Source organism: Lampris incognitus, chromosome 4, assembly GCF_029633865.1.
Source record: "Lampris incognitus isolate fLamInc1 chromosome 4, fLamInc1.hap2, whole genome shotgun sequence".
Lineage (NCBI taxonomy): Eukaryota > Metazoa > Chordata > Actinopteri > Lampriformes > Lampridae > Lampris > Lampris incognitus.
The window spans coordinates 56,086,437-56,099,953 of record NC_079214.1 but is presented as its reverse complement, the minus strand read 5'-3'; the positions used below and the strand labels follow the sequence as shown (position 1 = coordinate 56,099,953).

General features: G+C 45.6%; 1 protein-coding gene across 1 annotated transcript in view; it reads left to right on the top strand.

Moving 5' to 3' along the window:
• hcn4 (hyperpolarization activated cyclic nucleotide-gated potassium channel 4) overlaps nucleotides 1–13,517 on the top strand; it is a 116,546-nt gene that overhangs the window by 88,186 nt on the left and 14,843 nt on the right. Inside the window, exon 6 of the mRNA XM_056279376.1 lies at nucleotides 12,981–13,145. Coding sequence (XP_056135351.1) covers nucleotides 12,981–13,145 — 165 coding nt within the window. The remainder of the gene's footprint in view (nucleotides 1–12,980; nucleotides 13,146–13,517) is intronic.

Sequence of the window (13,517 nt, the reverse complement as noted above, 5' to 3'; positions counted from 1 at the left end):
ACTTGCTCAGGAGCACACACGGATTCAAACACGTGCCTGCTCACACACAGGTGCAAACACACATCAATTCAAACCCATTAGATAAGTACACTAAATGCTTAATATTTGCATACATCAAGACAGCTGCACAAATGCAGAGGCTTGTAAGTGGGCCCACATGTAAAGGGAGACATGGATGCACAATTATATGAATGCAGACACATACCTGCTCTTTCACACACACACACACACACACACACGCGCGAACAGAGGATTAAACCAATTTGAAAAATCACTCAGTGTCCGCTTTCACTGCATGAATTTGTCAACCGGGATTGTACTTGGCAGCATACTGAATAAAACACTGCGTAAAGGTGGTAATTCAAAAAGAGATATTTTATAAATGATGCATAATTTTTTATAATTTTGTTGTTTATCTCAGGTTGTTAAAATTTACATTGCTTTAATGAGCTTAAACGTAAGAAAATACATACAGTACACACAAAATGTAAGAAAACAGACATGCACTAACACACACACACATATACACACACATATACAAACACACACACAACAGCTCCAGTGTGCGCACAATGCATGCATACACCGAAAATTATGCACAGAAATTCTGTCAGTCTCTATCTGTATCATTTCTTTCTCTTTCTCGCTCTCTTACACACAAACACGAAGTTGCCGCCCACCCCTGACATATTGTATGACAGAGAATAATTCAAGCCCCTTGGAAAATGCAAATAAAAGAGGAAAGGAAAGAATAACCCTTTGCCCTCCATTGTTTTTTTACCAAATATTTTATTGAAATTTTATTGATGTCATATATATATATATAATATACATCCATCCATTATCCAAACTGCTTATCCTGCTCTCAGGGTCGCAGGGATACTGGAGCCTATCCCAGCAGTCATTGGGCGGCAGGCGTGGAGACACCCTGGACAGGGCACACACACACACACACACACACACACACACACACACACACACACACACACACACACACACACACACACACACACACACACACATATTCACACCTAGGGATAATTTAGTATGGCCAATTCACCTGACCTACATGTCTTTGGACTGTGGGAGGTAACCGGAGCATTACTTTACATGACATTACAGTCATTTAGCCGGTGCTTTTATCCCAAGCGACTTCCAATAAGTGCATTTAACGTAGGAAATCAGGAGAACTACTCGTCATCAGAGGTCATAAGTGCATCTTCTCTCTAAACAAGCATCTAAGAGCAAAACCAGTGCTAAAGCGCAAGACAGATTTTTTTTTTAAATGAGTGAATGCAACACGTGCTAAGAGCAAGTAACGGTAGTAGTTTCTTTAGAGCACCCGGAGGAAACCCACGCAGACACGGGGAGAACATGCAAACTCCACTCAGAGGACGACCTGGGACGACCCCGAAGGTTGGACTACCCCAGGGCTTGAATCCAGGACTTTCTTGCTGTGAGGCAACCATGCTAACCACTGTGCTACCGTGCCGCCCATTATATATATACATTACATTTCTGTACAATGAGATATGGTATCTACAGTTAAACATTCTCTCGGGACTGGTGTAGCTTTTTTGGTGTTATATCAAAAGTGACAAGCCCGAAGCCGTGGGCTGTTGACCAGCCATCAAATTATTAGCTAGGGCCACACTAAAATGGATCATTCTGGCAGCAGCTATCATATTTAGCTGAGAAAGCGCGCCCCTATACAGAATACATGCAGCGCTCCACCAACTAAGCCTGTTGTGAGATTTCATGCAGGATTTTGGGAGCATTGCGATGAGTCACAGGAGATGTGAGTAAGCAGTGGGGATTATAGCATTCATAAATAAATTTAGTCTAACTCATGAACTATCATCAAGAAGATGCTGTGGCTGAGCTGGGTGGCACAGAAGTTCACTATGACTTAAGAGAGATACATTAATTCAACACACATATTTAAAGTTCATGTTTACTACAAGCAAAGAAAATACCTCTAAACTAAATACGTTTAAAGTAAGACTTAAGATTACAAGAAATTTCAATTCTCTTGTTATTTAAGTAATAATTTAGATTACAAAAAATTAAATTCATTAGTTATTTTCCATAATGAAATAACCAAAGAATCAACATTTTGTTCCCCCCTTTTTCTCCCCATTTGTATCTGGCCAATTACCCCACTCTTCCGAGCCGTCCCGGTCACTGCTCCACGCCCTCTGCCGATCCGGGGAGGGCTGCAGACTACCACATGCCTCCGCCGATACATGTGGAGTCGCCAGCCGCTTCTTTTAACCTGAGAGTGAGGAGTTTCGCCAGGGGGACGGAGCGCATGGGAGGATCACGCTATTTCCCCCAGTTGCCCCTCCCTCCCGAACAGGCGCCCCGACCGACCAGAGGAGGCGCTAGTGCAGCGACCAGGACACATACCCACATCCGGCTTCCTAACCACAGACACAGCCAATTGTGTCTGTAGGGACGCCCGACCAAGCCGGAGGTAACACGGGGATTCGAACCGACGAACCTGGTGTTGGTAGGCAACGGAATAGACCGCGACGCTACCCAGATGCCCAGAATCAAAAAAATCTTAATGTATTAATTGTTAGCCGTTTTCAGACCATACTGTACCAAGTTAGTTATCAAACATGTTACTCTTTGGAACATGTAAGCAAAAGCCATAATACTTAGTTCCCATGAAAATATTCAGTGTTTTACAACAAAATGCCTCCTATGTATTCCTTTTTTTACTGATGCAAGGATCCTCCATACGGATGTAGACAAGGTGGGGTGGGCAGGGGGGATATCGTTTGGCCTACCTCAAAAAAATAAAAGGTCCAAAAAAAATCCAACTAACTGTATTTTAAGAGACTAAGTAGCAGTTACCTGGTGATCCTTCAACTAAATTACAAGTTTTATTTTACTATAATGTATTCGCAGCCACAGTCGATCAAAAGTCGGCTTGTATAAGGTATCACTCAGACTAAGAAGGCCCAATTTTTTTTGGGGGGGGCGGGGGGACGACCCATCAATTTCAGTAGGTTGACTATAGCCCTGCACCAATATTTTTACATCAAGATGGAAGTGTTGCTTCAAGCAAATGCCAAAATGTCATCCCGTTATTGTCATTAGGAAGCTATCTTTAACCTTTTACTTTTCCAAAGACAGAGATTTTGATGAGCAGGCATGCTGTTTGATTTAACTGCCTTGATTGACGTTCACTTCTGAGACCAGCCCACTACAACTAATTCATATTGCCCCCCCGGAGCTTTAAGTGCCTTGCTCAAGGAGACGTTGTGTGCTGTTTTTAAAGAAGAGGACAGTGTTAATTGGACAGTGTTAATCATCCATCCATCCATCCATCCATCCATTCTCTGAACCGCTTATCCTGTTCTCAGGGTCACGGGGATGCTGGAGCCTATGCCAGCAGTCACTGAGCAGCAGGCGGGGAGACACCCTGGACAGGCTGCCAGACCATCACAGGGCCCACAGACAGACACACACATACACATTCATACCTAGAGACAATTTAGTACGGCCGATTCACCTGACTTACATGTCTTTGGACTGTGGGAGGAAACCGGACCCCCCCGGAGGAAACTCGCGCAGACACGGGGAGAACATGCAAACTCCACACAGAGGATGACCTGGGATGACCCACCAAGGTTGGACTACCCAGGGCTCGAACCCAGGACCTTCTTGCTGTGAGGTGACCACGCTAACCACTGCGCCACCGTGCCGACAGTGTTAATCATTCACACAGATTTAAACCACTGGTCCAGTTGTTCAAAGTGGTGACCCTCTGTCAGAAGCATACTTCTCCAACCTCTAGGTGGCTCACTGGACCCTGGTATATTTACAGGAGTCACGGTGCTTCAGTGGTTAGCCCTGTCGCCTCACAGCCAAAGGGTCCAGGTATTGATTCCAGCCCATCTGTGTGGAGTTTGCATGTTCTCCCCATGTTTGTGTGGGTTTCCTCCAACAGTCCAAAGACATGCAGTTTGGTGTGAATGGTGTGTGAGTGGCTGTGTATGTAAGCTCTGTGATGGACTGGCAACCTGTCCAAGGTTTCCCCCTGCCTTCCGACAAATGTGAGCCTAGTTTTAATTAAGTGGGTTAAATAATAGATGGATGGATGGCTACATTACATTAGCGCTTCAGTATGTCAAACACATACCAAGGTTATGCCACTTGCTTTCTATAGCTATGTGCATTGGCCATGTTATTTGTTGTTCATAAGAAACAACAGTTAGATAACAATACATAGACCCAATTTAAAGGTAGAAAAGTCTGACCCAAACCCACAACTGACAAAAGAAAATTGCCAGCATTTCAGCACCATATTTAAAAGGTCCAGCAATTTCAAAGTAACTTATATTTAGGGTAGTGTTGAAACTGTAGGTGGCCCCGCGGTCCAGTGGTTACCACTGTTGCATCACAGCAAGAAGGTCCTGGGTTCAAACCCCAGGCCGTCCTGGGTCCTTTCTGTGTGGAGTTTGCATGTTCTCCCCATGTCTGCATGGGTTTCCTCCGCGTGCTCCGGTTTCCTCCCACCATTCAAAAGACATGCATGTTAGGGTTAATACTCCTGTCTGTGCCCCTGAGCAAGGCAATGGACAGAAGAACTGGAGTTGGTCCCCAGGCGCTGCAGCTGACCACTGCTCCTATACAATAGGATGGGTTAAATGCAAAGAACACATTCGTTGTAAGACTACAATGACAAAATAAAGTGACTTTCTTTCTTTCTTTCATCACGCACCCAACTTGCGGGGCATATGCGCTGATAAAATTCATCATCACACCTACGATTTCCAGCTTCATACTCATCACTCTGTCTTGACACGCTCTTCCCCTCCAACACACTCTTGACATACTCTTTCTTCAGAATTATCTCTACTCCCTTTCTCCTCCTATCTGCACCATGGGAGAAGAGTTTGATCCCACCTCTGATGCTGCTGGCCTTACTCCCCTTCCTCGTGGTCTCTTGCACACACAGTATACCTACCTTTCTTCTCTTCATCATATCAGCCAGCTCTCTCCCTTTACCGGTCATAGTGCCAACATTCAAAGTTCCGCCTCACCTCCGCACTCCTAACCTTCCTCCTCTCCCACTGCCTCTGGACATGCCTTCCCCTTCTCCTTCTCCTTCACCCAACAGTAGCATAGTTTCCACCGGTACCCTGCTGGCCAACCGGCACCCTGCTGGCCAGCCGTACCGGTGGCGGTCTTTGATAACCCAGGCCTCGGATCGATCTGATAAGGAAACCTGATTTATGATCCACATATTTGATTTGGGGAAGGTTTTACACCGGATGCCGCTCCTGACATGACCCTCCCAATTTATCTGGATTTGGAACTGGCACTAAGAATGCACTGGCTTATACATCCTCAGTGGCTGGGTTTGGCTATATTTATTTAATATTCATTCATCATCAGCCGCTTCTCCAGGGTCGGGTCGAGGTGGCAGCAAGCTAAGTAGGGCACTACAGATGTCCCTCTCACCAGCAACACCCTCCAGCTCCTCCTGCGGGACCCCAAGGCGTTCCCAGGCCAGTTTGGACATGTAGTCCCTCCAGCGAGTTCTGGGTCTACCCCTGGGGTCTCCTCCTAGTTGGCCATGCCCGGTAAACCTCCAAAGGAAGGCGACCAGGAGGCATCCTAATCAGATGCCCGAACCATTTCAACTGGCTCCTTTCGACGGGAAGGAGCAGCGGCTCTACTCTGAGCTCCCTCTGGATGTCCGAGCGCCTCACCCTATCTCTAAGGCTGAGCCCAGACACCCTACGGAGGAAACCCATTTCAGCCGCTTGTATCCGTGATCTCACCCTTTCGGTCACTACCCAAAGCTCATGACCATAGGTGAGGGCTGGAACGAAAATTGACTGGTAAATTGAGAGCTTTGCCTTCCGGCTCAGCTCCCTCTTCACCGCAACGGTCCGGTACAACGTCCGCATTACTGCTGATGCTGCACCAATCCGCTTGTCAATCTCCTGATCCATCCTACCCTCACTCATGAAGAAGACCCCGAGATACTTGAACCTCCTTCACTTGAGGCAACAAGTGAAGGAGTTCAAGTATTATTCATTTAATACTGTTAGCAACAAAAAAAAAAAAAGTCAGAAAGTTATTGCATATTATCTTTCAATAATTTGCTAATCCTGTTGAGTGAAATACCTGTCAGGTTATGGTGGATCATCTGTAACAGTGGGTTTTCTGCTCCTGGAGTTCAGATGGCACCTTTAAGTACCTGGGCTTCACTTGCCTTCTGTAAAGACAGTTAGATGAGTCCGCAAGGACTCGCTGCAGCTCAGTATCTCATCTCGGCAATGCCAGCTTCAGCCAGCAAGCCACAGGACAAGAGGATTTAACGTATAGGTCCACAACACTCCTCTCCAGAGGGGATTACTGGAGCAGCAAGTCCTGCAATGGACCCCCCCAGCAGAGCCAGAGCCAGGGTTGCACCTAGCAGCACACACTTACAGTGCATGTGTACATGTAAGCACACACACACACGCACGCACATGCAGTTTTGTCTTCCTACATTTTCGGGAACCCCTCACCAAGTGCAGGGAATGAGGTAGGGGTGGGGGCAGATTTGAGGACGCTTCTTTGGGGTTCAGACTTATGGAAAATAATGAACACTACTGCAAGCTGGGCAGATTCAAAAGTTAAACTGAGAATAAGCAATTTGTCACAAAAACACAGATGCAAACTGGAGACTAAAAGTTATGAACTAAATGCTAACTGATCTACTGCATGAGTGGTATTCTTTTGCAAAGTAGTGAGGCAGGAAGGACAAACTATAGAGGGGCGCTGTCTGAATGACTGGCGATTATAAGACTCAGCAACCAGGGAACAGAGCATGGACAGTTATAGAGGCAATGTACCGGGAGTTAATTAACAAGGTGCTGAATTCCTCATGTGTGGCTGGGCCACATTCTCACTCAGCTGGACTGGCAAGGACCAGTAGGTTCAGCCCTGTGGACAGCGGCAGGAACGGCAATCTGGACAGCCGTGGTGACACTAGCCCCTAACACAAACCATCAGCACTACAGGCCTAGCCTTAACCTAATCCTAATTCAAACCTTAACCTAAAACCCAAGTCCCAACCTTAAAATTGACCCTTGAACAAATGAGAACTAGCCAAAATGTCCCCACTTAACGCAAAGGTCCTCACTTATCTTTATTTGTGGGTACAAAGTGCATGTACACAAGCACACATGCACACACACACTGTACATGCACTCATATACATACAGGATGTGAACTAACACACATATGCACACACACAAACATACTATGGTCAAGCACACATCTATGTATGGAATGCACAGAAATAGGCACACTCAGACACACAGTGTATTCTTATACTTAAACATACAAACAGCTCACTTAGTCATTTCAGTCCACTTATGTATGCTCTCTCTTGCTTTTAAGCCATACACACACTAACACAATGTATAGTCTTCTTCTATATATAACCCCCCGCAACACACACATACACTGTATGTTGTTTAATTTTACATACACACTGCCTCACTCAATCACTATCTCACATAAGCCCACTTACTGTACGTTTGTACAGTACGTTTGTACAGTACACTGACACAATGGAAGGCACTGCAGCATGCTGTATTGTGTAAAGTTAACAATACTGGATACAAGGAGGCCTAGGCTGTGTGTCTGTTTGCAGCATAGGGAAACACACACACACACACGGAGGTGAGAGAGGTAGTTATGGTAAATTAGGCATGAGATTCCCAGCGATAGGGTGAGTGAAAGCTTCGCAGAAAATGTGATTTGACGTTGGCTAGTGGGAAAGCAAGAAAGTGTATTCTGCGGGAGAACTGAGAACATGAGTGTGGATGAGCTGGAAATCAGTATCTGAGAAAGAGTGAATATGATAGTAGGCAGCAAAAAGGAGGGTGGAAGACTTAGACTTAGGCTGCTTTTATTGTCATTTCCGCATATGCATGTCTCATACATAAGGGAAACAAGATTGCGTTTCACACGGACCACAGGGCCACATAAAACAAATAATGCACAATGAATATTAAAAACAAAAAGTACTTTGCAAACCTAAACATCACAGCACCTGACGCAGACAGTGAATTTCTGGCAGTGATTGTTGTGCAGGTAGGTGTGTTGTTTAGAGTGACAGTGCATTTAATTGTGCAAAAAGAAGAAGGTCAAAAAGTCAGTGTGCGGAAGGTCTGAGTATTCAGGCTGTTGAGGAACCTCACAGCCTGAGGAATGAAACTGTTGCATAGTCTGGTGGAGGCAGCACAGATGCTCGGTTAACTCCTGCCAGAGGGTAGGAGGCTGAAGTGGATGTGGGAAGGGTGGGTGGGGTCCTTCACGATGCTGAGGACCTTCTGGGTGCACCGTGCATTATAGATGGCCTGGATAGATGGGAGAGCAGTGCCTATGATCTTTCCAGCTGTCTTCACTATCCACTGTAGGGACTTTGGTCGGAGGCCTTGCAGTTCCCATGCAAGACAGTTATACAGCTGGTCAGAATGCTCTCTATGGTGCCTCTGTAGACTTGCCTTCTTCAAATGCCACTGGAAGTGGAGATGCTGTTGGGCCTGCTTGGAGAGCACAGTGCTATATGAGGACCAGGAGAGGTCCTCTGTGATGTGCCCTCCCAGGAACTTAGCACTGCTTACTCTCTCCATGTCCGCACCATTGATGGTTAGGGGGGTATAGTGGGTGCTGGTCTTTCTAAAGTCAATGATTACCTCCTTAGTTTTCCCTATGTTTAGGTAGAGGTTGATGATTTTGCACCATGACGCCAGTTGGTCCACTTCCACACTCTATGGTGATTCATCATTGTTGCTGATGAGGCCTACCACTGTAGTATCATCAGCAAACATTATGATGAGGTTGGAGGTGGATGATTCTGTGCAATCATGAGTCAGCAGGGTGAACAGCAGCAGACTGACCACACAGCCCTGTGGAGTGTCAGTGCTCAGTTTGATGGTCATGGAGGGGATCCTGCCAATATGGACTGACTGTGGCCTCCCCGGGAAGAAGTCCAGCACCCAGTTGGAGAGGGAGGTGTTGAAGGCTAGCTGGATCAGGTGTTGAGGTATAATTGTGTTAAAAGCTGAGCTGAAGTCAATGAACAATATCCTCACATAGCTATTCTTTCTCTCCAGATGAGAGAGGGCAGAGGTTATGGCATCTTCTGTGGAGCAGTTAGCATGGTATGGAAACTGGAGGGGGTCCAGAGTGGAGGGGAGGCTGGACTTGATGTGCTTCATGACCAGCGTCTTGAAGCAGTTCATGATGATTGGAGTCGGTGAAATGGGGCAGTAGTTGTTGTGGCTGAACACGGGGACTTCTTTGGCACTGATATGATAGTAGTAGACTTGAAACACATGGCAATGATTGCCTAGGACAGCGAGATGTTGAAGATGTCAGCAAGGACAGCTGCCAGCTGCTCAACATAGGCCCTGATGACTCGGCCTGGAATTCTGTCTGGACCCACAGCTTTGCATGGGTTGACTCTGGGGAGGATCTTTCTCACGTTGCCTGTGGTTACCTGCAGAATCTCGTCATCCATCAGGGAGGTAGTCTTCACCACCAGCACATGGATCAGTCTTTGTACCATGTGTATAAGTCATTCAGTACATCTGGGAGGGTGGGGGCACCACCACTGGCCTGAGGAGGATACACTTCCACAAGCACTGTGCATATCTGCTGTCAGTGAAGTGGCTGTTGATTCTCTGAGCATATTGTCTTTTGGCCTCCCTGATGCCACATGACAGGTTGGCCCATGCTGTCTTGAGGGCTGCCTTATCACCAGATCTGAATACAGCATTCCAGGTCCTCAGCAGCGCCCGGACTTCTGCTGTCAACCATGGCTTCTGGTTGGCCCGCAAAGAGATGGTTTTGGTGACTATGACGTCATCTATACACTTATTGATGTGGACTGTCACTGTCACTGTGTATTCCTCCAGATCAGTGTACTCACCAGAGGAGGCTGTCGCTTTGAACATGTCCCAGTCAGTGCTCTCAAAGCATTCCTGAAGAGCAGAGACAGACCCCTCTGGCCAGATCCTTATCTGTCGCTGAACCCGTTTGGCAAGTTTCAGAGGTGGCCTGTATGCTGGAATTAGCATAACAGAGATGTGGTCTGGGTTTCCGAGGTGAGGCGGGGGAATGCTCTGTATGCATTCTTCTCATTAGAGTAAATGTTTTCAGTGTGTTGTTTTCCCTGGTGGCAAAGTTTACATGCTGATGGAATTTAGGTAATACAGTCTTTAGGTTTGCATGATTAAAATCCCCAGCAATAAGAAAAGTCTGTCGGTGTAAGCGGTTTTTGTCACACTGATGCCGTTGTGTGGTTCGCGCAGTGCATCTGGGGCATTAGTGCTTGGGTGCAAGTACACAGCCAAAATAACAACAACAGTGTATTCTCTCGGCAGATAGTATGGCCGACACTTGACAATTGTGAACTCCACGAGTGGAGAACAGTGTTTGGAGTCCATCACAGCTTTTGTACACCATTCCTTGTTAATATAAACACACAATCTATACCACCTCTTACCTGACAAAGATGATGCTCTGTCAGCTCAGTAGCATGATAGCCTGTCTAGTTATATGGCTGTGTCCAGAATGTTGCTGTGTAGCCAGGTTTCAGTAAAGACAAAAATACAACAGTTCTTCATTTCACGCAAGGATGTCTGTCATGGCCCAGTTTATTTTCCAGAGAGCATATGTTTGCAAGTAAAAAGGACAGGACAGCTGGTCTGGAGGGGGTTAGCCTTTAGCCTAGCTCAGATGCTTCTGCACATATCGCACTTCCGGGTCCTCTCGCACCGCCTCCGGCGCTTTCTCAAGCGGGTAGCCACAGGGGGATGTTCTGTAGTGATAGGGACTGGGGCACCTAGCAAGCCAAGGAAACCCAGATTGTTCAAATAAGCTGGTATCTGATCATGTGTGATCATATTTCCAATGTTCAAAAGTTCTTGAAAATTGTAAATTGTGTTTCTTGGTAGAGTAACCCAGGCCTCGACCGATCTGGTATGGAAATCTTATTTATGATCTGCATATTTGATTTGGCAACGGTTTTCCGCCGAATACCCCTCCCAACGCAACCCTCCCTATTTGTCCGGGCTTGGGACCGGCACTAAGAATGCGCTGGCTTGTGCATCCCAGTGGCTGGCACAGCAACAAACAGTACGTAGAAAGTCAAGACTCACTTAACTCCCCATTCACTCTCTGCTACCACCCACACACACATAAACACACAAAACAACCACTCCCACTTCCATGAATAAAACATGCATATGGATGCACTCATGTACTCTGACATGAGTGCGCACATGTGCACGGATGGGGGTAGCAGTGGCTCAGGAGGTAGAGCAGATCGTCTGGTAACTGGAGGGTCGCCGGTTCGATCCTCGATTCATCCTTGCAAAACTGCCATGATGTCCTTGAGCTAACCCCTAACTGCTCCTGGTGAGCTTGTTGGGGCCTTGCATGGCTGACACCGCCATTGGTATACGAGTGTGTGTGTGCGCATGGGTGAATGTGAGGCATACATTGATTATAAAGTGCTTTGAGTGGCTGTTGTAGCTGGAAAAGCGCTATATAAGTCCATTTACATGCATACACACGCATACACAAACACACGATACATCACACACACAATACATCACACACATTTAAATGCACACCTTATCTTTCTCCTTCTCACATGAATAAACGCACACATGCACATGAAAACAAATGCGTGCGTGTGCGTAAACACGCACAAACACACACAAACACACACAGAACGGAAACATACCTGTCTCTGCCAGAGCTCTGCAGCAGTGCAGCTTGTTAAATGGAGCATTATTATCCGGAGCGGGCATGGCAGATGAGGGCTGGCAGACCTCTAATCTTTGAAAATGGCATTTTAATGCTCCAGTGCTGGATTACAAAATGTAACTTTTTTTTCTTTTTTTCTTTTTGCCAAAACAAAAGAAAATACATCTTTGCGCTATTTTAAACATTTGTTCATTTTCACTCTTTGTGTGAAAGTCTATTCTGAGGAACTGATACAGCTATGTAATCCTGTGCTGTAGGCCAAGTTAACAGGTAAAGTGCGGGGTGGTTACAGTCTGTGAAGGAGCAAAAGGTCTTACACACTGGGTGATGCGCTGGAGCTGTATTCGAGAACGTCACCTGAAGCCAGTTCCTTTTCGATAATTAAAGCTATATGGGGCAATACTGACAAAAGATAGCACTTATCCTGGATTGCTAGCACTAATGAGATGATATGCAGTAGAGTCTTTATGAGTGACTCATCACCCATCAGCAACTGATTTCTTAATCGAACTGTTTCTGTCAATCTGATTTCTGCTACACCAGTAGCATGGTAGCTGATATTTTTTTAGCCTTCGGTTTAAGTTTTCCTAAACACACATTTCTAGTAGTTCCTGGCTTCACAATAATATAGGTATTAGATTAAATTAGATTAGGTTAAGTCACATTAGATTCGATTATATTAGATTGGAAGGGATTTGGCTTAATTGGGTAATTGCATCAACAGATATTCTGTGAAATGCAGTAAAAACATTACAAAAATGCAACAAGACGAGGTTAAAACCTAGTATGTCGCTGGACCGTGACTACCTGCATTGTTTTGACATGGGTTCTGTGAACAGCTGATGATGTAATGGAAAAATGTTTGCTTCGATTCATTTTGAAAGAGCAATGGCCAATGGGGAAACTCCGATTTGGCTCTCTGACCGATGGTGAAACCCACTCACTCACTCACAGATAAAATGCCTGTGTAGAGCTGGCCCCACTGTTGCGATCCAGCCAAAAAAAGAATAAAAATAAAATGGCTAGTATCAAACGTAATGTTCCTGACAGTGAAGACATTCAGATAGACAAAGGAAAATATAAACATGTCAGAAAGCATTACAACAAGGTAAAGGTACAATAATGTATTCAACGATAACTGTTTCACCGTGCATTAATTCAGTTGTCGTGATCTGTTGCAGAGATCTGTTTGCTGACTAGGGGCAGAAGGACGGCCAGCGTCCGAGCTGACACATACTGTCGTCTGTACTCGCTGTCTGTGGACAACTTCAACGAGGTGCTGGAGGAGTACCCAATGATGAGGAGGGCCTTTGAAACAGTGGCCTTGGACAGACTGGACCGCATTGGTAAGAAAACAGCCTGCATATCCAAAGCAGCATTATTCATAATTTTTCTACCTCTAAGTCTTTCATGATTGCTTAAAGATATCATTTTTTTTTGGCCAAATAACTTTCTTGAAAATGTGTTTGTGTGTGCGTGTGTGTCTGTGCACACGTATTGATTAATGTGTGTGCTTTATTTGCATGTTTTTTTCTTCGACTAGGCAGTTGGACAGATTTGTCACTACTTATATCTTACTATCCTGATGTCTGTTCACCATGCTGTATTTACATTCTGTACAACAACTTTTGTAGTATTTGAGGACACATCCCAGACAGCCCTTTTGGCAGATTCCAGGCCAAGTAAGAAATCACAAATGCTAACAAAACTTCCATCTG